Here is a 27,888-nt window from a genome sequence, read left to right as displayed (position 1 = left end):
AGGATTTTGCCCCTGGCTTCTGATAAAACATAGGCAGACTGAGATGAGGCATGCCGGGACCTCAGCAACATAAGTCATAATGTGGGTAGGTGGGTAGAGGGGAAGGGACAGGCAGGGAAAGTGAGCCATTGGTTAGGCTGTGCCCCAAGTATGACTTCTGGTAGATAAGTGTGCAAGTGTCCAAAAGAGTGTGTGGTACTCACAGTTGATACTGCCAATTGTTGGTATCTGAGGACATGCCACGTGGTAGGTGGAATATGACAGTAGGAGTTATGGAAGGGGAAAGAGTCTTAAAGTAAGATAGACCTGTCATCCACTTTATCATACATTGAGAGCAGTGCCCAAGCCACTGGGAGCATGAGAAGTAGGATCCAGAGTATGAACATAAATAGACAGAGTATTAGGACTTAGCTAAGTGGCCTTTGGTTCAGGGCATATCTCCAGCCCCATCAGAGAATTGGAGATCTGGTGAAAAACTGAGCCAGAAGTCAATGAGTATGGTTTGGACCAATAGAGCAGTGAGGAAAGTTACAAAACACCAGGTACAGCACAAACCAGATTAAATTTCTAGCTTATTTCCTAGCTCCTCTCAATTGGTAGGATTGAGAATGCTAAAGTGTTCCTAGTTATATTAAGGAGGTAAAAGACCTATACACGGAAAACTAAAGAACCCTGAAAAAAGAGATAGAGGAAGACATAAACAGATGGAAGAACATACCATGTTCATGGATTGGTAGAATCAGCATCATTAAAATGTCCATACTACCTAAAGCACTCTATAGATTCAATGGAATCCCCATTAAAATACCAATAGCATATTTGCAGATCTAGAAGTAACTTTCCAAAAATTCATCTGGAATAAAATAAGACCCGAAATAGCTGCAGCAATCCTGAGAAAGAAGAACAAAGTAGGTGGGATCTCAATACCAGACCTCAAGATGTATTACAAAGCCACTGTTCCCCAAACTGTCTGGTACTGGCACAAGAATAGACATATAGGTCAATGGAATAGAATAGAGAATCCAGATATCGACCCAAGTCACTATGCTCAATTAATATTGGACAAAGGAGGCATGAACATACAATGGAGTCAAGACAGTCTCTTTAATAAATGGTGTTGGGAAAATTGGACAGATACATGCAAAAAAATGAAACTAGACCACCAACTTAAACCATACACAAAAATAAACTCTAAATGGATAAAGGACTTAAACATGAGATGGGAAACCATAAAAACACTAGAGGAATCCACAGGCAGCAAAATCTCAGATACATGCCGAAGCAATTTCTTAACTGATACTGCTCCTAGGGCAATGGAAACTAAAGAGAAAATTAACAAATGGGACTACATCAAATTAAAAAGCTTTTGCACAGCAAAAGAAACCATCAACAAAACAACAAGAAAGCCCACTGCATGGGAGACCATATTTGCCAATGATACCAACAATAAGGGTTTAATCTCCAACATTTACAGGGAACTCATACAACTTAACAAAAGGAAGATAAACAGCCCAATCAAAAAATGGGCAACGGACCTTAATAGATACTTTTCGAAAGAAGACAGAAGGAAGGCTAAGATCCATATGAAAACATGCTCAAAGTCACTAATCATCCGAGAGATGCAAATCAAAACAACAATGAGGTACCATCTCACACCGGTCAGAATGGCTATCATCAACAAATCAACAAACCACAAGTGCTGGCTAGGATGTGGAGAAAAAGGAACCCTCCTTCACTGCTCCTGTGAATGCAGACTGGTATAGCCACTGTGGAGAACAGTATGGAGTTTCCTCAAAAAACTAAAAATGGAACTCCCATTTGACCCAGTAATCCCACTCCTGGGAATATATCCGAAGAAACTAGAAACACCAATTAGAAAGGATATATGCACCCCTATGTTCATAGCAGCACAATTTATAATAGCTAAGCTTTGGAAACAGCCTAAGTGCCCATCAGCAGATGAGTGGATTAAAAAACTGTGGTACATCTGCACAATGGAATACTTCGCTGCAGTAAAAAAGAAGGAGTTCTTACCATTTGCCACAGCATGGATGGAACTGGAGACCATTATGCTAAGTTAAATAAGCCAGTCAGAGAAAGATAAATATCACATGATCTCACTCATTTATGGAATATAATGAACAATATAAACTGATGAACAAAAATAGACCCAGAGACAGAGAAACATCGATCAGACCATCAAATCTCAGAGGGAAGGTAGGGGAGAATGGGGGTAAGGAGGAGAGATCAACCAAAGGACTTGTATGCATGCATATAAGCCTAACCAATTGTCCCAATTTCTCCTTTAGGGACGTAAGCACAGGTGACCAAGGGTGCCTCAGCCAGTCTCTAAACTGACACGTACTACCCAAGGTACTTACTTAATATTGACCGAGCATAAATTACACAGGAGACAGACATGCAATGCACGAATCACTCACGGTTTATGTACAGAGTCCTGGTGGTTTCCAGACCTCGGCAGGCCACCCGGGGATCCGTGCCGACAGACACACACACTGGACGTGAACGTTGCAGCTGCAGCTCGGCGTCTTGCTTGAGGCCTCAGTTTCCGGCTCACTGTTTGGACTCACGGTCCACGGCAGAGCTTGGGCAGATTGCAGGAAGGGGGGTGGAGAGTGACCGTCTGTGGAGGAGCAGAGCAGCCTCTCTGATCTTCCTCTGGTGCTTCCTCTTTTTATGTGCCTAGATGGGCGTCTTCAGTGTGTCTTATCAGCGGGTCCCAGGAGCCTTGCATATCTGGTTTTACATATGGGGAGCAGATCACTTTATATATTTTCTACATACAGGCCACTCAGGGGTGTTTAATCAACCTGTTTACATTACATTCAATACTTTTTAACATCATACTTTAATATCACACTGTAATTCCACACTTTGATACTTATTCTATATTATTCTTATCACTATTACTATAACACCAATGGATACAGATAACAGGAGGGGTGAGGGCATGAGTGAGGTGGATGGGGGGGGTAATGGGAGAATAAGGACACATATATAACACCTTAATCAATAAAGAAATTTTAAAAAATAAAGTGTTCCTAGTTATTATCTATCTTGACTGGAAAGGCATTAAGGTTTTTTTTTTAAATAGTTTTTAATTCTCCACAAACTATATATTTTATTTTCTTCACCTGAGGATATGCTTTTTACTGATTTTACAGAGAGGAAGGGAGAGAGGGAGGAGGGGAGAGAGAGAGAGAGAGAGAGAGAGAGAGAGAGAGAGAGAGAACCTTTTTGGTGTACTGGACAACACTCCAACCAACTGAGCCACACTGGCCAGGAAAAAGGCACTAAACTTTTTGTGTGACATCTGAGAAGAGCTGGGGAAAGCAGACCTTTCCTATTCTGTTGGATATGAGGTTACATCTTAACAATGTGGACCTCTAAACAAACCTTCAGAGAAGGTCCTTTTGAGATATAAAAAATACAGTGAAAAGCAAGCCCTTACTTTGAAGAGATATGACAATATTTGGAAATAATAGAAATATTTGGAAGATTGGTTTTGTCTGATCTGCTCAAAATAACAGTGATTGCAGCAAGCATGTCAAAATCGAGGCCCGAGGTCCACATGCGGCTCACAATGAATATTTTTGCAGCCTAGCCAATATAACGGTATGTAAGAAACGTTTTAATGACAATTTCATAACTTGATTTTTACAATATCCTTTTATACATAATTATTAATAACGAACAACAATGTTCCCTAATGACTACTATAATCATGTTGCATTTATTTCCCTTAGGTGCCTTACGCGCAGGCATACCATTTCTCTCCTCTAATACTAGCAGTGAATATTTTAGCAGCCTATTGCTACGTCATTAGTCTTGTACTGACTTGTTTGGTGTGTGCAACAGGAAATATTTTGCTTTTGAAGAATAAGAAAAATAGGTTTATTTGCATTACGCTTATTAATTTGTGCAGTTCTCAGTGTCTGGTAAGTTAATATTCAAGGAAAATATTAATTTTTATTAAAATGTTCTATTATTTTATGTTAACAATTATGCATTTATTTCAGCTCTTTGTATTCAGCATGTCTCTATCAAAATAAACCTATGTTTCTATGAAAATTGAAGCTTTTGATTTTTTGCAGCCCACATAAACTTAAACCTTGTTTATTTGGCCTGTGTTAGCCTTTGAGTTTGATATGCTTGGATTACAGCTTCATGTGGTGATAGTAGTGAAAGAAATGGTGGGAGGAAGGGGAGAGAAAGCTAGCCTACTAATGGCTGGTATGTTATTTCTCTCTCTTGTAAATTTATGTTTCATATTAGGAAATAACACTAACATCTTTACAGGAGTCAGGAAGACTGCCTTTCTCAGAACCAGGTATAAATTGTGCTTGTACAATAGTAAGACAATGATAAAAACTTTACAGTAAATATGATAACAATAATTATAGTTGTGGGCTTTTGGGAAGCAACACGGATGTTATTAGATGCTACTATAGAAATAATAAAAGCAACCATAATACCACTTTACATGTGAACAGTTCTCTACAGTTTATAAAGTATTTGATTATAGATAATCTCATTTAATCCTCAGGATTAGGGAGGAGATAAGTATTTTCCTTTTAAATTTTACAACACCTGTGAGACTCACATAACAAGTAGATAGGTGTAGGCATTATTAACACCAAATAATGGGGTAAATGTAGAAGTTACAGAGAAGGGGGATTCAGCCTCTCCCATATTATCAACTCATTTTCTTTAAACTTCAGGGGCAATTACCAATCATCATTGTTTCTGACAAAGTCAAATAGGAAATATATTAATCATAGGCAAAGGCCTCAATTTACAGTCAGGGCTGCTGTGTGTGGTTATGTAGGTTGTGCCCTGCACAAGGAATCTGAGTAGGCATGAGGGCCAAAATTCAGTTCATTCTCTGCTTCTTTATCCATGAGCTTTGATGGAGGTTTTGATCCAATGGGACAAAAGAGCATCCATTCACCAGGCAGAGCACTTGTGGGATTGCAATTACCCTGAAAAGGTTCTTTTGCTAATTCTCACAAAGGCTAGCAGGAGGCCTCACTAAAAAAGCGCTTTAGAAAACTTTTCAAATGGCTATTTCAAGCCCCCGCCTTTCTCCTCAACTTCTTGCCTATCAATGCTTGGCTGATTGTGAAATCCTTTCAATTTGGGCTTATCAGGTTGTTGAACTATTTGGGGATTCCTTTAAATCCCTCTAAATGGGGAATTCTTCAGGACAATATGATGTTCAGTAAATAGGAGAAAAGCAAAATGGCCTTCATTTATTCTTCCAAAAATTAGATATCATATTACTATCTCATTGCCAGGAACCTGGCTTACTTCTTCCCATCTGTTGAAAATTTTGTGCATAAAAATAATAACAACAATAGCAATAGCTATTATTTATTGAGAGTTTATTATGTGCTAATCATTTTGTAAGGACTTTGTATGGACCATCTCACTCAACTCTTGCAACATCGTTATAAAGTAAGGGTGATAATTATTTAATGCACTTAATGAAAGAGACTTCTGAGGCTGAGGTTAAATAACTTGCCCAATGTCACACAGCTAGTGAATGGGAAAACCAGGATATATATTCAGGTTGTTGTAAGGCAGAGACTCTCAAACCCAGGTGTGTACCAAAATTCCCTGCAGGACATGGTAAAACACAGATTGCTGGGTCTTTCTTTCATAGTTTCTGATTCATAAGGGCTAGGGTAGGGCCCAAAATTTTTATTACTAAACAGTTCATGGTGGTATTGATGCTGCTGGTCCAGGGTCCACACTTGGAGAACCACTAGTCTAATGAAAAACTTATGCTCTACTGTAAGCATGTCAAACTCAAAGGCTAACATGGGCCAAGTAAACAAGGTTTAAGTTTATGTGGGCCACAAAAAATCAAAAGCTTCAATTTTCATAGAAACATAGGTTTAGGAGAAACCAAGATGGCAGCATAGGTAAACACCTAAACTGCTGCCTTGCACAACAATTTCAAAACTACAACTAAAAGACAAAACGGACATCATCCAGAACCACAGGAAGGCTGGCTGAGTGGAAATTCTACAAGTAGAAGGAAAGAGAAAAGCACACTGAGACTCAGAGGAGCTGCAAAAGGCAGAGGTACAGAGGCGCATGTGCGGAGAGGGCTGGCAACTGAGTACGTGGCTGGCTTTCTCAATTGAGAGGGAGACAAAAGCTCCTGACTGCTCTGAACTCCAGTTCTGAGCGAGACTCTGGGGACCCAGACTCATTCGGGGAGAAACTGGACTATCTGGCAGCGGGCGAAACTTGAGGGCGGCTTTCTCTCAGAGGTGCTTGCAGCGATTACCACAGGACACTGAGACACAGGGGCCTCTTAGGGCAGAGCTGATGGGAAACCATTGCTGTCTGCTCCGCCCTGAGACTCCGCCCAATGCAAGCTGAGCACAGAGGCTTTTGCAAGTCTTGTCTCATAAGGGTGTATCCAGCACAGAAGTTCTCCCATCATAGATACAGCTGATCCTCACAGCCAATTGGCCTGGAGTTCAATTCCTCCCAGTGATACCAACAACAATCAAGGCTTAACTACAACAAGACTGTGCACACAGCTCACAAAGGGCTGCACCAAGAGTGTCAACCTCAGGTAACTGGGGAGGCTGAGCCACTGGGCCCTATAGAACACCTAGCACACAAAGCCACTCTATCAACACAGGGAAGCAGCCAAAATGCAGAGACAAAGAAACAGGTCATAAATGAAAGAAATGGAGGAAAGCAAATGACTGGATATAGAGTTCAAAACCATGGTTATAAGGTTTTTCAAGAATTTTCTAGAAAGGCCAATAAATTTAGTGAGACCCTCGAGGATATGAAAAAGGACCAACTAGAAATTAAGCATACACTGAATGAAATAAAACAATAATATATAGCAATTCAACAGCAGACTAGAGGATCGCAAGAATCAAGTCAAAGATTTTAAATACAAAGAAGCAAAAAACACCCAACTGGAAAAGCAAAAAAAATTTAAAAATATGAAGATAGTGTAAGGAGCCTCTGGGACAACTTCAAGCGTACCAACATCTGGGGGTGCCAGAAGAAGAGAGAAAGCAAGATATTGAAAACCTATTTGAAGAAATAATGACTGAAAACTTCCCCCACCTGGTGAAAGAAATAGACTTATAAGTCCAGGAAGCGCAGAGAACTCCAAACGAAAGGAATCCAAAGAAGACCACACCAAGACACAGCATAATTAAAATACCAAGAGCAAAAGACAAAGAGAGAATATTAAATGCAGCAAGAGAAAAACAGTTACCTACAAGGGAGCACCCATACGATTGTCAGCTGATTTATCAACAGAAACTATGCAGGCCAGACGGGAGTGGCAAGAAATATTCAAAGTGATGAATAGCAAGAACCTACAACCAAGATTACTCTACCCAGCAAAGCTATCATTCAGAATTGAAGGTCAGATAAAGAGCTTCACAGATAAGAAAAAGCTAAAAGAGTTCATCACTGCCAAACCAGTATTATATGAAAGGGTGAAAGGTATTCTTTAAGAAGAGGAAGAAGAAGAAAAAGGTAAAGATAACAATTATGAACAACAAATACATGTCTATCAACAAGTGAATCTAAAAATCAAGTGAATAAAAAATCTGATGAACAGAATAAACTGGTGAATATAATAGAATCAGGGGCATAGAAAGGGAGTGAACTGACAAGTCTCAGGGGGGAAAGTGGTGTGGGGGGTGCGGGAAGAGACTGGATAAAAATCGTACACCTATGGATGAGGACATTGGGGGGAGGTAAGGGTAGAGTGTGGGGTGGGAACCGGGAATAAATGAGTAATCGTTAGCATAAAATAATAGAACATTTTAATAAAAATTAGTATTTTTTTATTGAGCATTAACTTACCAGACACTGAATAACTGCACATATTAATAAGCATAACAGAAATAAAACTATTTTTCTTGTTCTCAAAAGTGAAATATTTTCTGTTGCACACGCCAAATAAGTCAGTCCAAGACTAATGACATGGATAAAAACTCTCAACAAGGTGGGAATAGAAGGCTCATACCTCAACATAATAAAAGCTATATATTATAAACCCACAGCAAACATCATACTCAATGGACAAAAACTAAAAACATTTCCCCTAAGAACAGGAACAAGACAGGGATGCCCACTCTCACCACACCTGTTTGACATAGTACTGGAAGTATTAGCCATTGCAATTAGACAAGAAGAAGAAATAAAAGGCATCCAAATTGGAAAAGAACAAGTAAAGCTGTCTTTATTTGCAGACGACATGATATTGTACATAAAAAATCTGAAAGACTCCGTCAAAAAACGAATAGACTTAATAAATGAATTCTGCAATGTAGCAGGATACAAAATTAACGCCAAGAAATCTATGGCCTTTCTATACACCAATAGTGAACTTACAGACAGAGAGACTAAAAAGGCAATCCCATTTACCATCGCACCAAAAAAATTAAGATACCTAGGAATAAACTTAACTAAGGAGGTAAAAGACTTATACACGGAAAACTACAGGACACTGAAAAAAGAGATAGAGGAAGACGTAAACAGATGGAAGAACATACCATGTTCATGGATTGGTAGAATCAACATCATTAAAATGTCCATACTACCCAAAGCAATCTATAGATTCAATGCACTCCCCATTAAAATACCAACGGCATATTTCACAGACCTTGAAAGAACTCTCCAAAAATTCATCTGGAATAAAAAAAGACCCCGAATAGCCACAGCAATCCTGAGAAAGAAGGATAAAGTAGGAGGGATCTCAATACCAGACCTCAAGATGTATTACAAAGCCACAGTTCTCAAAACAGCCTGGTACTGGCACAAGAACAGACATATTGACCAATGGAACAGAATAGAGAATCCAGATATTGACCCAAACCACTATGCTCAATTAATATTTGACAAAGGAGCCATGAACATACAATGGAATAAAGACAGTCTCTTCAATAAATGGTGTTGGGAAAATTGGACAGATACATGCAAAAAAATGAAACTAGATCACCAACTTACACCATACACAAAAATAAACTCAAAATGGATACAGGACTTAAACGTAAGACGGGAAACCATAAAAATACTAGAGGAATTCACAGGCAGCAAAATCTCAGACATATGCCAAAAGAACTTCTTCACAGATACTGCCCCTAGGGCAATGGAAGCTAAAGAGAAAATAAACAAAAGGGACTACATCAAAATAAAAAGCTTTTTTACAGCAAAAGAAACTATCAACAAAACAACAAGAAAGCCCACTGCATGGGAGAACATATTTGCAAATGGTATCACTGATAAAGGTTTAATCTCCAACATCTACAGGCAGCTTATACAACTTAATAAAAGGAAGATAAATGATCCAATAAAAAAATGGGCAAAGGACCTAAATAGAATCTTTTCCAAAGAAGACAGAAGGAAGGCCAAGAGACACATGAAAACATGCTCAACGTCACTAATTATCCGAGAGATGCAAATCAAAACAACAATGCGGTACCATCTCACACCTGTCAGAATGGCTATCATCAACAAATCAACAAAGGACAAGTGTTGGCGAGGATGCGGAGAAAAAGGAACCCTCGTGCACTGCTGGTGGGCATGCAGACTGGTGCAGCCACTGTGGAGAACATTTGGAGTTTCCTCAAAAAACTGAAAATGGAACTCCCATTTGACCCAGTAATCCCACTCCTAGGAATATATCCTAAGAAACGGGGAACACCAATAAGAAAGGATATATGCACCCCTATGTTCATAGCAGCACAATTTACAATAGCTAAGATCTGGAAACAGCCTAAGTGCCCATCAGCAGATGACTGGATCAGAAAACTATGGTACATCTACACAATGGAATATTATGCTGCCATAAAAAAGAAGGAATTCTTTTTTTTTTTTTTCCAATTTTTTTTATTAAGGTATTATATGTGTACATATCTTACCATTGCCCTCCCCACACCCCACTCCCATATATGCCCCCACCCCCCAGAGTTTTGCATCCATTGGTTATGCTTATATGCATGCATACAAGTCCTTTGATTGATCTCTTATCTCCCCCACCTCTCCCTAACCTTCCCCTTGTAATTTGACAGTCTGTTTGATGCTTTACTGTCTCTGTATCTATCTTTTTGTTCAAGTTTATAATGTTCTTTATTATCCATAAATGAGTGAGATCATGTGGTATTTTTCTTTCATTGACTGACTTATTTCACTTAACATAATGTTCTCCAATTCCTCCCAGGTTGCTGCAAATGATGAGAATTCCTTCTTTTTTATGGCAGCATAGTATTCCATTGTGTAGATGTACCACAGTTTTCTGATCCAGTCATCTGCTGACGGGCACCTAGGCTGTTTCCAAATCTTAGCTATGGTGAATTGCGCTGCTATGAACATAGGGGTGCATATATCTTTTCTAATTGGTGTTTCTAGTTTCTTCGGATATATTCCCAGGAGTGGGATTACTGGGTCAAATGGGAGTTCCATTTTCAGTTTTTTGAGGAAACTCCATACTGTTCTCCACAGTGGCTGCACCAGTCTGCAATCCCACCAGCAGTGCACGAGGGTTCCTTTTTCTCCGCATCCTCGCCAACACTTGTCGTTTGTTGATTTGTTGATGATAGCCATTCTGACAGGTGTGAGATGGTACCGCATTGTTGTTTTGATTTGCATCTCTCGGATAATTAGTGACGTTGAGCATGTTTTCATGTGTCTCTTGGCCTTCCTTCTGTCTTCTTTTGAAAAGATTCTATTTAGGTCTGTTGCCCATTTTTTTATTGGATCATTTATCTTCCTTTTATTAAGTTGTATAAGCTGCCTGTAGATGTTGGAGATTAAACCTTTATCAGTGATGCCATTTGCAAATATGTTCTCCCATGCAGTGGGCCTTCTTGTTGTTTTGTTGATGGTTTCTTTTGCTGTGAAAAAGCTTTTTATTTTGATGTAGTCCCATTTGTTAATTTTCTCTTTAGCTTCCATTGCCCTAGGGGCAGTGTCAGTGAAGAATTTCTTTTGGCATATGTCTGACATTTTGCTGCCTGTGGATTGCTCTAGTATTTTTATGGTTTCCCGTCTTATGTTTAAGTCCTGTATCCATTTTGAGTTTATTTTTGTGTATGGCGTAAGTTGGTGATCAAGCTTCATTTTTTTGCATGTATCTGTCCAATTTTCCCAACACCATTTATTGAAGAGACTGTCTTTATTCCATTGTATGTTCATGCCTCCTTTGTCAAATATTAATTGAGCATAGTGGTTTGGGTCAATATCTGGATTCTCTATTCTGTTCCATTGATCTATATGTCTGTTCTTGTGCCAGTACCAGGCTGTTTTGAGAACAGTGGCTTTGTAATACAGCTTGAAATCTGGTATTGAGATCCCTCCTACTTTATTCTTCTTTCTCAGGATTGCTGTGGCTATTCGGGGTCTTTTTTTATTCCAGATGAATTTTTGGAGAGTTCTTTCAAGGTCTGTGAAATATGCCGTTGGTATTTTAATGGGGAGTGCATTGAATCTATAGATTGCTTTGGGTAGTATGGACATTTTAATGATGTTGATTCTACCAATCCATGAACATGGTATGTTCTTCCATCTGTTTACGTCTTCCTCTATCTCTTTTTTCAGTGTCCTGTAGTTTTCCGTGTATAGGTCTTTTACCTCCTTAGTTAAGTTTATTCCTAGGTATCTTAATTTTTTTGGTGCGATGGTAAATGGGATTGCCTTTTTAGTCTCTCTGTCTGTAAGTTCACTGGTGTATAGAAAGGCCATAGATTTCTTGGCGTTAATTTTGTATCCTGCTACATTGCCGAATTCATTTATTAAGTCTATGAGTTTTTTGACGGAGTCTTTCGGATTTTTTATGTACAATATCATGTCGTCTGCAAATAAAGACAGCTTTACTTGTTCTTTTCCAATCTGGATGCCTTTTATTTCTTCTTCTTGTCTAATTGCAATGGCTAATACTTCCAGTACTATGTCAAACAGGAGTGGTGAGAGTGGGCATCCCTGTCTTGTTCCTGTTCTTAGGGGAAATGTCTTTAGTTTTTGTCCATTGAGTATGATGTTTGCTGTGGGTTTATCATATATAGCTTTTATTATGTTGAGGTATGAGCCATCTATTCCCACCTTGTTGAGAGCTTTTATCAAGAAAGGGTGTTGGATTTTGTCAAATGCTTTTTCTGCATCAATTGATATGACTATGTGATTTTTATCTTTCAATTTGTTTATGTGATGTATCACGTTTATTGATTTGCGGATATTGTACCATCCTTGCATTCCTGGGATAAATCCTACTTGGTCATGGTGTATGATCTTTCTGATGTACTGCTGGAGCCGATTTGCTAGAATTTTGTTGAGGATTTTGGCATCTATGTTCATGAGGGATATTGGTCTGTAATTCTCTTTCATTGTGTTGTCTTTATCTGGTTTTGGTATTAGGGTGATGCTGGCTTCATAGAAGGAGCTTGGAAGTGTTCCTTCCACTTGAATTTTTTGGAATAGTCTGAGGAGGATAGGTTTTAGTTCTTCCTTGAATGTTTGGTAAAACTCTCCTGTGAAGCCATCAGGCCCCGGGCTTTTGTTTGCTGGAAGCTTTTTGATGACTGCTTCAATTTCGTCCATAGTTATTGGCCTATTGAGCTGTTTAGATTCTTCTTGATTGATTTTTGGAAGGTTATATTTTTCTAGGAATATGTCCATTTCCTCCAGATTGTCCAGTTTGTTGGAATAGAGTTGTTCGTAGTATTTTGTAACAATCCTTTGTATCTCAGCGGGGTCTGTTGTTATTTCACCTCTTTCATTTCTGATTTTGTTTATTTGGGTCCTCTCTCTTTGCTTCTTGGTGAGCCTGGCTAGAGGTTCATCAATCTTGTTTATCCTTTCAAAGAACCAGCTCTTGGTTTTATTGATCTTATGTATTGTTTCTTTGGTCTCTATGTCATTTATCTCCGCTCTGATCTTTGTTATTTCCTTCCTTCTGGTTACACTGGGCTTTTCTTGCTGCTCTTTTTCTAGCTCTTTGAGTTGTAGGGTTAAGTAATTTATTACCATTGTTTCTTGTTTTTTGCAATAGGCCTGTAGAGCTATGAACTTCCCTCTCAAGACTGCTTTCGCTGTGTCCCATAGATTTTGGATTGTTGTGTTTTCATTGTCATTTGTTGCCATGATGTTTTTTATTTCTTCCTTGATCTCTCTGGTGACCCAGTCCTTGTTTAGTAGCATGCTGTTTAGTCTCCATGTGTTTGATTTCTTTGGATTGTTTTTATTGTAGTTGATTTCCAGTTTTATGCCACTGTGATCTGAGAAGATGCTTGATATAATTTCTATCTTCTTGAATTTGAAGAGACTTTGCCTGTGACCCAGCATATGGTCTATCTTTGAAAATGACCCATGTGCACTTGAGAAGAATGTATATTCTGTGGCTTTGGGGTGAAATGTTCTGAAGATGTCAATTAATTCCATCTGGTCTAGTGAGTCATTTAGGATTGCTGTTTCTTTGCTGATTTTTTGTTTAGAGGATTTGTCCTGTGGTGATAGTGGGGTATTAAAGTCTCCTACTATGATTGTGTTGCTATTAATCTCTCCCTTGATATCCTCCAGGAGTTTTTTTATGTATTTGGGTGCTCCTATATTGGGAGCGTATATGTTTACCAGAATTATTTCTTCTTGTTGGATTTCTCCCTTTAGTATTATGAAGTGGCCTTCCTTATCTCTTGTTATGGCATTTACTTTGAGGTCTATTTTGTCAGATATAAGTATTGCTACCCCAGCTTTTTTTTCATTTCCATTTGCCTGAAAGATATTTTTCCATCCCTTCACTTTCAATCTGTGTGAGTCTCTTGTTCTGAGGTGGGTCTCTTGTAGACAGCATATATATGGGTCGTGTTTTTTTATCCATTCAGCTACTCGATGTCTTTTGATTGGAGCATTTAGTCCGTTTACATTTAAAGTTATTACTGAAAGGTATTTGTTTGCAGTCATATCTATTTTTGTGTCTGTATTCCTTCTTACCTGTTTATTTCTTCTTTTTACAGTATTCCCTTTAGCAATTCTTGCATTGCTGGTTTGGTGGTGATAAACTCCCTGAGGCTTTTTTTGTCTGCAAAGCTCCTGATTTCCCCTTCAATTTTGATTGATAGTCTTGCTGGATATAGTATTCTTGGATTCAGTCCTTTGCTTTGCAACACTTTGTATACCTCCTTCCATTCACTTCTAGCTTGTTGTGTTTCTGATGAGTAATCATTTGACAATCTGATGGGTGTTCCTTTGTAGGTAACTCTCTGTCTCTCTCTTGCCGCCTTTAGGATTCTCTCTTTATCATTTATATTTGCCATTGAAATTATGACATGTCTTGGTGTGGGTCTTTTGGGGTTGATCCTGCTTGGGACTCTCTTTACTTGCGTAACTTTTATCTTTCCCATATCCGGGAAGTTTTCTGTCATTATTTCTTCAAATAGATTTTCTAATCCCTGCTGCTCTTCTTGTCCTTCTGGCAGCCCTATTATACGCATGTTACTTCGTTTCATGTTGTCCCGAAGCTCCCTTAGGCTTTCCTCCTGCTTTTTAATTTTTTTCTCCAATTGCTGTTCAGCTTGAGCTTGTTTCTGTACCTGATCTTCTAACTCACTAATTCGGTCCTCTGCTTCTTGTAGTCTACTGTTGAAACTTTCCATGGTGTTTTTGATTGTAGCTATATCACTTTTCATTTCTTCCTGATTCTTGCATAAGTTGTTGATTTTCTCATCCATCCGATGTATAAATTCCATGACCATTACTCTGAACTCCTTTTCGGTCATGTTGCAAGCTTCATTTTCACTAATTTCCTTTCTTGGCGACTCCACATTTTCTTTCCTCTGTGAGTTATTTCGTTTCCCCATTCTGGCTATTACCAGAAAGCTCAAGCTTCTGTTTGCGTGGACCTGGGCCGTGTGCTGTGGGGACTTCGCTCCACCCTAGTTTCACTGAAGTGCTCTGACACTAGGACGTGTGACTGTCTTTGGTTGATGGGAACCAAACTTGCCCAGGATCAGTGTCCCCAGTGTTCCGTGTGGTCTCGTGTGCACATTTAGAATCAGGGGCCCTGTCTGCACCACACTGTTGGTATGTGCCGAGAATGAGATCCTTAGCATGTGCCAGGAGTCAGAGTTTCCCTGTGTCTGCACCAAGACTCGAGTGTCAAAGTCTCTGTTGCCTTGTGCGGTTTCTCGTTGAGAATCAGGGTCCCTGTGTGTGCACGCACCAACAATTGGGGTCGCTGGCTCTTAGTGTGAATGCGCTGTGAGTCAGGGATCCCAGGCAGCTGTGTCCGGCGTGCCAAATTCCCTGAAGTGGGGCTGCGTCCTGTGTGTGCTCTCTCTACTGAGCCAAACCGGCTAGAGCGCACATTCTTAAAAACCTGAAGGTGAGCCGGCTCAGTGCACTCTCCCAAAGTCCCAGAAGGGGGGCGGAGTCCGTCCTGCGCGCCAAATTCCCCAAAGGGAAGCCCCTCTGTGCACGCTTTTAAGAATCTCCGAAGGGGGAGCTGTGCCCCGCTAGCCAAATTCCCCGAAGGGGAGCCCTCTGTGCGCACTGACAGATTTCCACGACGGGGAGCTGCTTCTGTCCCGTGCGCGAGCGCGCGCCAAATTCCCTAAGAGGGAGCGCGTCCCTGCGCAAAGCTCGGCGGCTTGGGCCAGGGGCGGGTCTATCAGTTACTATGGCGCTGTCTGTGCGCGCGCGCCTGTGAGCAGCTTGGGCGAAGGGCGCGTCTATCAGTTACTATGGCGCTTTCCGCACGCCTGTGGGCGCTCAGCAGCTTGGGGGAGGGGCGGGTCTATCAGTTACTATGGCGCTATCAGCGCCTGCGAGGAGGGGGATAGGCTCTTTGACTCACGGAAATCTGCCGGGAAGTCTGGATTCTTGTTTGTTTGTCTGAAGCTGTGATAGCAGTTCTCTGTCCCCAGTGGCTGCAGGGTCCTGGTTTGTGTCAGAAGCCAGGATCCGAGTCTCGGGCAGCTCTGTTTCCCAAGATGGCGTGGTCTCTGCGTCCGCACCAGCCGCCGAGAAGTGTCCGCTTTGTGCGCGGGGCTCCGCCGTCTAGGGCTGCCCTGTTCGGGAGCCCCTTGGAAGACCTGCAGAATCTAACTGACCCTATCTCATACACACACACACACACCACACACATCTACACTCTCCTCTATGGGTTCCTCACTCACACTCTCTCTCTCCCTACCTTCCTGCCGGTCGCCATCTTTTTCTCTCAGTCAAAAAGAAGGAATTCTTACCATTTGCAGCAACCTCGATGGAATTGGAGAACATTATGTTAAGTGAATTAAGCCAGTCAATGAAAGAAAAATACCACATGATCTCACTCATTTATGGATAATAAAGAACATTATAAACTTGAACAAAAAGATAGATACAGAGGCAGTAAAGCATCAAACAGTCTGTCAAATTCAGCAGGAAGGTTAGGGAGAGGTGGGGAAGATAGATCAATCAAAGGACTTGTATGCATGCATATAAGCATAACCAATGGACGCAAAACTCTGGGGGGTGAGGGCATATATGGGAGTGGGGTGGGGGGGCAATGGTAAGATATGTACACATATAATACCTTAATAAAAAAAATTGAAAAAAAAAGACTAATGACATGGCAATCGGCTGCTAAAATATTCGCTGCTAGTATTAGTGGAGAGAAATGGTGTGCCTGCATGTAAGGCGCCTAAGGGAAATGAATGCAACACGATTATATTAATCAGTCATTAGGGAACATTGTAGTTTGTTATTAATAATTATGTATAACAGGATATTATAAAAATTAAGTTATGAAATTTTTATTAAAATGTTTCTTACATACTGTTATATTGGCTGGGCCGCAAAAATATTACTTGTGGGCTACATGCAGCCATGCTTGCTCTGCTGTCTCCTGTCCACTTGAGGTATGCCCCTAAAGCATTCTCGTTGGAGATCTTGTGTTCTGTGTATGGTATATAATTCAGCCCTTCCATTTTTCTTTCTTAATTTTTTGATCCATTGATGGAATTATTTTAAGTGCCTTAGGGTACCATGCCCTGTTTTCCTAATGGTAATAACAATAATGATACTCATAAAGTTATTGTCAAAAGTCTTAGTCCTGATAGGGAATAGGATTTGGTATAGATAAATGAAGGTGAAAATAAATGATGTAAGGATAACTTGCTCTCATAAATGAGTCCACTATCAGAAATGATAAACTTATTGAAGACCCAGCTCAAGAGGAAATCTCTAAAATTCTAGGCTTCCTGCATTTAACAGGCCTTATTTGTATAGCAGTTTAGGAAAGTTGAAGAAAACATATCTTGCAAGATTTGGAGGCCTAGTAAAAGCTTATCTCAAGCTGGGCAGCAATGCCAATTCCAAAAATATGCTTGCACTACCAGTTTTATTGGGTGTGAAAAAAACACGATCTGATGCACATAGAATGGTCATTGACTATAATATGTGTTTGACAGCATGCTGAACTACTTGGACCATCATTAGTGGCAGCTAAGTAAGTGGTGGTCTCAGCACTTCAAGTGAAATGTGTGGGGTGTCCTCAGCCAATAGAAAGAGCCACACACTGCCTAGTGCAGTGTTCTTAAAGTATGCTTTGAGGACCTCCTATACAGAATCATTCTGTGGGGTGGGGCTGGGAAACATGCAGATTCTAGACCTTCCTATCCTCTTTTTATGTATCAATTTTATAGACTTGGGTGGGGAAAACTGAGAGGAATAGGATAGGAATGTACTTCTTTCACAGTATGGCCAGATGGGATAAGTCCTGGAGAAATGTGAGACTTGGGATAAATTACACTGCATGCACCCCTCCTCCCATGACCTGACTCCCCGCCCCTCTCTCTCAACATTTGTTAGAATAAATTAGGTTAAAATACAAGTCAGTAGTAGGAAATGTCACAAAATGGTTAAAATGAAGAGCAAGTACAATAGAATGGGGGTTTCTGTGGGTTCAGAGCAATATCATAGGATCACAATATAAATATGACTCTTAAGGGCTTTTTCAGCACATGCTAGTGGAAGCATTTCCATCTCACTAGGTGTGAGACTGGGCCCAGTTTACTCCACTAAGGACTATAGAGCCAGTAATCTGTGAGAAATTAAAAAAAGCAAACTTTGCCTTCTAAGAAACGTAGTTCCTCTATCTCAAGGAATTATTGGACAGAGTATTTCAATATAGGAAGATAAGTAGGAGTTGATTGACTTGGTGACTGGCTTTTCCTAGAGTTTCATATTTCCTGTTGCTAGTGTTGAGGGTGAAAGAGAGGGGTCTTGGACAGCTTGCCATAGTGGGTACCACAGTATAAACACGTAGAGCTGCTAGACAGCTTGAGTCGAGCTCAGGTAACTCAGAGAGCATGCTAATATTATATCTTGGTGAGATGGGATTTCAGGAGAATATATCTCCTGGTCTTTGTTTTGGTTATGGAGTAGCTTGACTATTAATAATCAGAATGGAAACTTACAAATTGGTATTATTCAACAAATACCTGCTGACCCAGGCATTGTCTAGGATTTAACATTTCTGTCCACTAATCCTTTCCAGACAACAATTTACAGGTAAAAATCCCATTTTAATGAATGTAATTTTGAGATAATAAAACTATTTAGTAAAATCATCATGTAGACCAGATGTATCCACAAATCCCTGTTCATGAAGACTCAATATATTAAATTAAGATGCTGTTGTTTGAATTCAGTATTTAGACTTTTTACTTTAATTATGTTCAATAGCAGGGTCTTGCCATGCAAAAAGAAAATAAAGAAACTTATGATTATTCCCTCTCAAGGCTTTCATTGCTTCATCTATAAAATAATGGGAGTGGGAGAAGAGCTAGATAGTCTTTCCAATTATAAAACTTCTGACTTTTTGTCTGAACTGTCATCAGTGTAGGTCAATGAAAGGAAAATGAAAAGGAGATATTCAGGTTGGGGGTAAAGTCTTGAGCATACTTAATGATACTAAGCATTAAAGACAGCCATGATAATATCTACCTGCCCAGCAACTATCTCTTCAAATTTTTTCTCCATACTAACAACTCAAATATGCGATGTCTTTTAAGGAACCAACAAAAGATACCCGCGTGTACAACCTCTCTTTCTGAAATTTTCAAATATTCATCTAAACAATGTTTATCCAGTGCATAATATGTACCAAAATAATATGTACAGGATAGCACACAGTAACAGGAGCTCACAGTTTCATAGTGGAGTCTGACATAAATAGGGACAAAACATCTTGTATGTGCCATAACAGAAGTCAGTTCAGAGTACAATGGAGCTTTAAACCAGTGTCACAAGTCAGTGCCCTGGAAAAAAGTCTGTAAAATGAAGATTTGTGTGCAGGAAGGTTGTTGGGTATATGCTCAAGTACATCACCTGTGAGAGAGAGAAAGCAGAAAGAACTTGGCAGAAAGAAAAAATGAACCGGTCATACAGTTGCAACTAAGGCCTAGTACCAACGGGAACTCTCAAGATGGAATTGCCCTTCAGAGTTGTCCAGAATTGAGGTAAGGATTCTTGGCCTTTAAATCTCCATGTTGAGTACAGACTGATGCAGAGAAAGGGGTGCAGTGTGATAATAATTAAGTCAGCATTCCAGGGGTGGGAATTGGGGAGGAAGCCCTGATTTTGTAGCATTTTCTTATTTCAATGGTGTAATCACTGCCACCATGCCCAATTTCATGTTACAAATATGACATTAACTAGCTCAAAAAATCCCTGAAAATTTAACCATAAACTCTTGTGAACCAGCACAAGCTGACTCCAGCACACTAATGATGGGATGTGACCTTGGGATATGCGGCTTTTCTTGGCTGAGGGAAATTCCCAGAGAGGTATCAGCTATCACCTCCTAACACCCCCAGTAGTTAGGAGAATGAATTCCATCTGGGTGGCACACCATAGCACCGATTACATGTATTATATGTTAAAATTATTTCATATATTTTAACCAACACAAATCACTTAGTTCTATTTAGCACTTTCCATCCGGTGAAGTGATTTTAATATTTTGTTAAATAAATTAAATGGAATTCTATTTCTATTGGATAACATTGATTGAGTCATCTAAACTCTGTTTTTGTAGAAGACAGTTGTCAATACTGAGATATTTGCCAAGGATACTATTGGACAAACTGTACAAATAACTGAAGTACTTGACTTAACTCAATTTTCCCCATCAATGGACCTGTTACTGGGTGAATTTGACCAAACTGATTCATGTTTAGTAGTATAGATAAGTTAGGGAGTTGGAAGCCTTTGGTTTTAGTTTCTCCTTCTAAATCCAACCCTTACCTTATCAAACCTCTTTGGCACTCCATTTTCCCATTATACAATACTAGAGGCCCAGTGCATGGATTCGTGCACTGGTGGGGGGCCTGGCCTGCAGGGATTGGCCTGATGTGGGATCGCCGCTCATCCCGGTCAGCCGAGCGGTGCTCCCACTGTGGGAGCACATGACCACAAGGAGGCCGCTCCTACATTGAGTGTCTGCTCCCTGGTCATAGCAACTGGTCAACCGGTCGTTTTGGTTGTTCCGCCGTTTGGTCACTGGGCTTTTATATATATAGATGTGATTATGCACAAGGGGACTGAATCCCTTTTATGGCTCATGAACTAGCTCCAAGAATATCCTGAGAGTATTTGAAGGAATATTTGAGCATAAATACCTGTAGAGCCCCTTAGGGTAATTATATTGAAGGAGCTAATGGTCATTTGGAAACAGGTTATGGTGTGTGTGTGTGTGTGTGTGTGGTGTTTAAATCAACTTCATAACTTACTAGTTATACCTTAAAAGTGAAGATTACCAGCTTTAGCTCAAAGGGGAAACTTTCTGGGGGTATTTAACAAGTGCAAAGAAGGTTTTTGAAAATAGATAAAGCACTGTGTAAATGCCAAAGACCAGTCACTGAAATTAGTTAAAAACAGTCATATCCTGGGATTAAAAGTTCCCATTTAAACATGTATAATTAATATTTACCAATGGCAATAGGACCTTTTCCTTTCTTCAAGGAGTTCAGAATACTTGCCAGTCATTATCTATTTACTAATAAATTATTCAATGTATCTGTGAAATGCATTGGAATCTACATTTTAAAGATGTGGGTACTGAAGCACAAGTGGGTTTACACTAAACCCATTTGGCATGCCTAAAAGCAAAATTGGATATGACTTTCAGTCTTATGATCTGGTTGCCATTCTTCAACCATGGCTCCCTCTATTCCATTTTATTTTAGCATAGTCTTGCTAATTAGCATAGTTTCATAATCTAGGAATAATTAAATTGAGTGCAAAGTTTTTCAATTATAGAAAAGTTAGATTTTTAAAAGTTGAACTTACTCATAATATTAGCACTTATAGGTGAGTGTAAGTTAGTGTCATTCATTGTCTATAATGTCCTTGGTAAGGTTGGGAACAGTTGGTCAACATCTATTGGAACATATTTAGGAATTTGGCAATGAAAAGCGACTGTGGCTAGTGGAATGTCTCTATCCTCTCCTTTTATCCTTCTTATTATAAGTATAATAATAGCTATTGCTTATTGAGTGGTATGTGCTAGCCCATTATATTAATTGCTCCTTTAATCATCACTATGACCAATAAAGCACATATTTATTATCTCCATTTTGTGAATGAGACAGATAGAGATTAAGTAGTTTACCTAAGGGTATACAGCTAATAACTGATGACGTTAGGATATAAACCTAGGTATTCCAACCCCAAAGCCTCTTCATTATTCTACCTCCTCTTTGTTATATTTATTGATGTTCCTATCTACTTTAGATTCTGCAGTTGTAGACATATTGGTCTTATCCCTATGCCTTATCCAGAGTCCCTTGAACATACCTCACCCTCAGATCTGGGCTTCTAATCTTGCTCATCTTGGAGGCCTAAGATAGAAATCATTTACAAATTGATTGGAACACGTTTATTTACTTCTCCAAATCTGTAGTTTTGGGCAATATATTTACTGACATATTGCTGCCATAACCTTTGTGCTTTGTTACAGTAATCATCATGTGTATGCATTAGGCCTTGATTGTGAGAGGGACTGAGACATATTCCTTGGAATGGGCTCATGATCTTAAAAAATGACTGATGGAACTTATGTCTTTGTTCCCTATGATGCCCTGCTCTACAATTTACCTTATAAGCATACCGCCTACCAGGTCCCAAAGAGTAATCCAAAACTCTGGGAAGCCTATGATGCTGTGTTGACCATTACAGTGCAGTCCCAAAAAAAGACCTTCTTTCAAGCCTATAAAGAGCAACTAGAGGTGAAATTCTTGAGAAACTGGAGTCAGATCAAGTAAGCACAGATTCAGAGGAAACTAAGAAATCATGAAGGTAAATATTTTTCCTATCAAGAGCCTCTATTCCATAGGAAACCTAATCAGTAACAGGCAATCACACATAAATGAAAAACACTTTTTGCTTGCAGAAAGCATTTATAAAACAAATACATATTATATTCTTAGAGATCTTTTTTCACCTTCAAGCAACCCACAATGACAGCATACAGCCATGAAGATTAAATAAAATATATTTAAGAATGGGGCAGTAAAACTATAATATAGACTAGTGCTGTTCAAAGGGGCCTAGTAAAAAGAAGTCTTGTTTCTGACCCAAGTTGTGAACCAATTCAACAATAAGACAAGAGAGCTGGTATATAAGAAGACATTACCTTTATTATTGATAAATCTTGTATTAGAGAGTTTGGCTTCTATCTGTAGGTATTTGACCTTCCTACTAATGAATCTGAGGATTAAATCTGACTTCTCCATCTAGTCATCAATATTACTAGACCACCATATTCCTGCCTTATGGCAGCATGCCTTTTGTAAAATGTACAGCCTGGAGAAGCATAGAAGAGCATGTGTTCCCTATTGGTAGGTCACTCCCAAGAGAAAGATATTAGGAGAGGCCGGGCTACACATGTTTAGTTCTCTTTCCAAACTAACCAGTCCAATTAAATCACTTCTCCTTTGTGGAAAGAAATAAGTTAGGGAGAGAAGAAAGGCCAGGTGTCTTTTGCTAATAGAGCTACCTCTATATGAAAGAAATAATTTGGAATTAGAAAGACTTAATACCTTCTAACATATAAGAAACAATATTTAAATGAATGTATGTATAAATAACTGCCTTTTAAGGGCAAAGGAATGAAAAGGAATGGGGAGGGGAAAAACAGAGAAAAGAATGGAGAGTAAAGGCAAAAACAGAGAGGAAAAATATACACATATAAAAAAGATGAGGAATATAAGAAGAATATGGGGAAGCCAAAGATGCCAGTTAGATTAGAGGCCAGATGTAGAAGGCAGTAATTTTCAGGAGTATTTAGAATGACACATAAATAAGTTTTAAGTGCTCTAGTATTTGCTAGCATACTGTATTAATTATAATGCTTCTGGCTGTAAGTAACAGACAGCTCAACACAAAATGATCCAAGTAATTTTCTTTTTCAAAATTTGAAGCTATGGGAGATCCAGTGTCATTTATTCATCAGCTCAATGATGTCTTCAGTGAATCAGTTTCTTTTCATCTTTCCACTTTACAAGTCACAGCATGCTAGCTTGACCTTATGATCTGGTTGCTCTTATGTGCCCAAGATGGCTGCCACAGTTCCAGACATCACATACGGCTGGACCTGTCTATAGACAAAAATGGGGAATGTTCCTCTCAAAGAAGCTCTTCAAGCAAACTTCTCCCCACATGGTCCTTGTCACAATCTTGTCCCATCCTCATACTTAAACCAATAATTTAGAAAGATGAATGAGACCACTGTGACTTACCCTATGGTTATTGGAAAACTGTGAACAAAATGTGAACAAAATCACATTCTCCATGATATATATTCTCCTTTTTACCCACTCTTTATTTCTTTATCCTGTGGACTGCTTCTCTCTCTGAATAAGTGATTCAGATGACACTTAGGTTTACTTATCTCTTTCTCTCCTGAGTATTGATAGCAAAAATTTTACTGATTCTTGTTCTGATGAAAAAAGTGACTAGCAGAGATATTAACAGTGCTGGACACACACACATATATTTAACTGAATACAATTAATCAATTTGGTCCAGAATTGCAAGGATCCCTCAAATTGCTAAGAATGGTTGTTCATAACAGTTGTTTAGTATACTCATAGGCAAGCCACAATATAGTTGATCCTTGTACTTTTTGACAATGATATGGAATCACATAGATATAGACTATATCGTCTTTGTATTTTAATCACAGGATTTAGGGAAAGAGGAATGTGTGTGTGTGTGTGTGTGTGTGTGTGTGTGTGTGTGTGTGTGCGCGCGCGCGCGCGCGCGCGCGCGCGCATGCCTGTGTATTATCTTACCTAGTAATGGACAAACATGTAAATTGACCGTACCTCCGCTATGCCCACAGCCAATCAGAGTGAGTATGCAAATTAGAAGGCCAAAGATGGAAGCCGCCCAGCTGCTCCAAGCATGGAGTGGCCAGGCGGGGTAGGACGCCTGCTATGAGAGGGAAGGCAGGGGGGGGAGGGCGCGAAGGGATCTACAGGAGCGGAGTGCTGTAGCGAAGACAAGACTGCAGACTCCGGAGTCTGCAGCAAAGACCAAGAAGGCAGACTCTAGCCGGAGCAAAGGCCTGGGTCCCGGGTGCCGGAGGAAAATCGGTGCTGGAAGCCAAGGGAAGGAAGGCCTATTGCACGAATCTCTTTGTGAAACGGGCCTCTAGTAAATATATATGAGCAGATATTTTGATACAAAAAATTCAGACATTTTCTTAATATTTGAGCCAATCTCTTTGAGCTTGTGGAAAAGATAATTAAGGCAAAAAAAGAGATACCATTAGCTTGGTTGCTAGGCAGCCTGTACTCAGCTTTAGACAAGGAAATAGAGCTAAAAAATACTTTAAAGCTTATAAAAAGCTTTTTTAGAATCTTGTTTAGATGCACTTCTACCCCCACTTTGCAGGTGCCTAATCTTTACTTTCATAACCAAAGAATGATAAAGAGTGAGACAATTATCTTCACATTTGTGATAAACAAAGCTTCCCTACCTCCATTCCTAAATTATATTGTTTTAAGGTATTTTTTAAGGCAGCTGGTATAGCAGAAAGAGCATATAATAAGGAGATAGATAAACTCTGGTAAATCTCAGCTCTCATTCTTATTAGTTGTGTGTCCTTGGGCAAGGTACTTAGACTTTTTTTTCTAATTACAATTTATGTTCAGTATTATTTTTTATTAGTTTCAGGTGTACAGCATAGTGGCTATATTACTTAGACATTTTAAAATATGTTTTTATTGAATTTTAGATAGAGAGTAAGGGTGAGGGATAGAGAGATAGAAACATTGATGGGAAACTTCATTATCAGCTGCCTCCTGCATGCCCCCTTCGGGGGATTGAGCCCACAATCCGGGCATGTGTCCTGACCAGGAATCAAATCTCTGACCTCTTTGTCCATGGGTTGGCACTCAACCACTGAGCCATACCTGCCAGGCTACTTAGACGTTTTTGAGTCTCAGTTTTCCCATCTGTAAAATGGATTAGTGGTCTACATCTTCTAAGATTACTGTGAAGATTAAACAAAGTAATGGTGTGTAAAGTGTTTAGCAGAGTGCCTGGCTCATAGCTACCTTGCTTTCCATTTCCTCTCCTTTGGGCCAGAATGATCTTTTTGATGTGATTTAGCATTAAATTACAATATGACTTCAGCTTCCTACTTTCTTGTTTTCGAATTACTGGCAGAGACACTCAGTAGTTCTAGCTTTCAAAATTATTTTACTTTTAACATCCAAATGGTATTTTCTCAGATCAAATTATGTAATTCAATGTTTGCTTATCTCTGGGCTCCTGTGTGTGCTTTTTTTCCTATTCAGTCAACAGATCAGCAACTATTTATTGAGTACCTGCTATGTGCCACACACTATGTTGAACTCCAGATAGAATAGTGATCAAGACAGGATTTTTGTCAGTTGTGTGTTGGAGTCAGTCCACAAAAGTCAATTGTGTGAAAATTGTTTGAGCAACACAGTTAGATTTTGTGGCTACAATGCACAACTGACAAAAATCTTGTGGTAGATACTGGAAATATTGGGGGGAGCACTTTGTAAACTATATGATTGTCTAACCACTATGCTATACACCTGAAACTAATACAAAATAATATTGAATGTAAACTGTAATTAAAAAAACAAACAAACACAAAAAGTCAATAGTGTGCATCTTTTCTCAACTCAGTGTCAGTGGCATCATGATGGTAGCTTGAAATCAGGCATTGAGAATATTTATTTACACCACAGAAATTGATAAATGCTATAAGTAAGAGTTTTAATTCCATCTCATGGAGATGATAAACATTTGCTAGCACACCATTTGTCCCTACTCTTATGGGGCTTAAATTCTAGTGAGAGATGTAGGTAGTAAATGATTCAATAAAAATATGAAAAATATGGCTGTATTTTTGCTTTGCCCAATAACTTACAGTGGAATTGAAATGTCTGCACAAAGGCTATATTGCCTATAGCAATGGTTTGCAACCTCTTTTCTTTTATACCCTTGCTTCTTTAAAAAGTAAAACAGACAAAAAATAAAACCATAAAAGTGATAAATACACATAATTTCAAAAGTCAAGAAATGCTGAAAGTTTTGTATCACCAACAAAGCAGTCCTAAGACTTCCCCCGAACCTTCATCAGAAGCAACACTTTCATGTCTTTTAAGTCTCTATTTTGGTATTTACTTCTACATTTACTGCCACTGGTCTCTTGATTTATCAATTTTGGGCACTATTCATAGGTTTTCTTTGATAGTTGAGAATTGTTATTTCATATACTTCCTTATCTCTTTTAAACCTTCAATATAGTTATATCACAATCTTTATATTTAGAATTTTTATATTATACCTATATAAATATAATTCATAGCTGATCAATGTGGTATATTATGGTAATAATTCATTTTACATATAACTTTTGATTTTTACTGGATTCATAATTGCTGTATTTTTAAAATTGTTTACCTTAATTTAAATTTCTAAGTCTTTCAGTACTGTCTGATAAAGCTATAGAAACTTCTCAAAACAATTTTATATATGATAAAACCTGTTAAATCCCTTATTAATTTCATTTGTTTTCCCTGAGGCTCTCTGTTCTCTTTCTATTCAAATCTAAACTTTTTGCACAACTATTGTGGTAAGATCTCCCTTTTCATGTCTCTGGAAATTCCTTTCTTCTTTCTTATGTGCTGGATCCATTGTTTTGTGAATCTTATGGATCCCATTCTCTTAGTTTACTCATTCGGTGGAGCACATCCTCTAATAGCTTCTAAGAGAGGTATACAGGAGGTAAATTTTTGAGATTTTGCATGTCTGAAAGTCATTATTCTATCTTCACTTTTGATTATTTGAGTATATAAATCTAGGTTAAAAATAATTTTTCTCAGCAATTTGAAGACATGGCACATTGGCTTCTAGTTTCCATTGTTGTTGTTGAGAAATCCAATGTCATTCTCATTTTTTTTCACTTTTTTTTATTTAGGTATTATATGTGTACATATCTTAACATTGTCCCCCCCACCCCACACCCATACATGCCCTCACCCCCCAGAGTTTTGTGTCCATTGGTTATGCTTATTTGCATGCATACAAGTCCTTCGGTTGATCTCTTATCTCCCCACCTCTCCCTAACCTTCCCCCTGTAATTTGACAGTATGTTTGATGCTTTACTGTCTCTGTATCTATATTTTGTTCATCAGTTTATAATGTTCTTTATCATCCATAAATGAGTGAGATCATGTGGTATTTTTCTTTCATTGACTGGCTTATTTCACTTAGCATAATGTTCTCCAATTCCATCCAGGTTGCTGCAAATGATGAGAATTCCTTCTTTTTTATGGCAGCATAGTATTCCAT

At 39.0% G+C, this 27,888-nt stretch overlaps 1 protein-coding gene across 1 annotated transcript in view; it reads left to right on the top strand.

Annotated features, from left to right (window-relative positions):
* GUCY2F (guanylate cyclase 2F, retinal) overlaps positions 1–27,888 on the top strand; it is a gene marked incomplete at both ends in the record, with an annotated part of 149,662 nt that overhangs the window by 9,924 nt on the left and 111,850 nt on the right. Inside the window, 4 exon segments of the mRNA XM_079764569.1 lie at positions 22,010–22,029; positions 22,033–22,086; positions 22,089–22,263; positions 22,266–22,309. Coding sequence (XP_079620695.1) covers positions 22,010–22,029; positions 22,033–22,086; positions 22,089–22,263; positions 22,266–22,309 — 293 coding nt within the window.

This window comes from Cnephaeus nilssonii, assembly GCF_951640355.1.
Source record: "Cnephaeus nilssonii genome assembly, chromosome: X".
Classification (NCBI taxonomy): Eukaryota; Metazoa; Chordata; class Mammalia; order Chiroptera; family Vespertilionidae; genus Cnephaeus; species Cnephaeus nilssonii.
The sequence above is the reverse complement of the archived record's forward strand: the minus strand, read 5'-3'. Positions and strand labels throughout refer to the sequence as shown.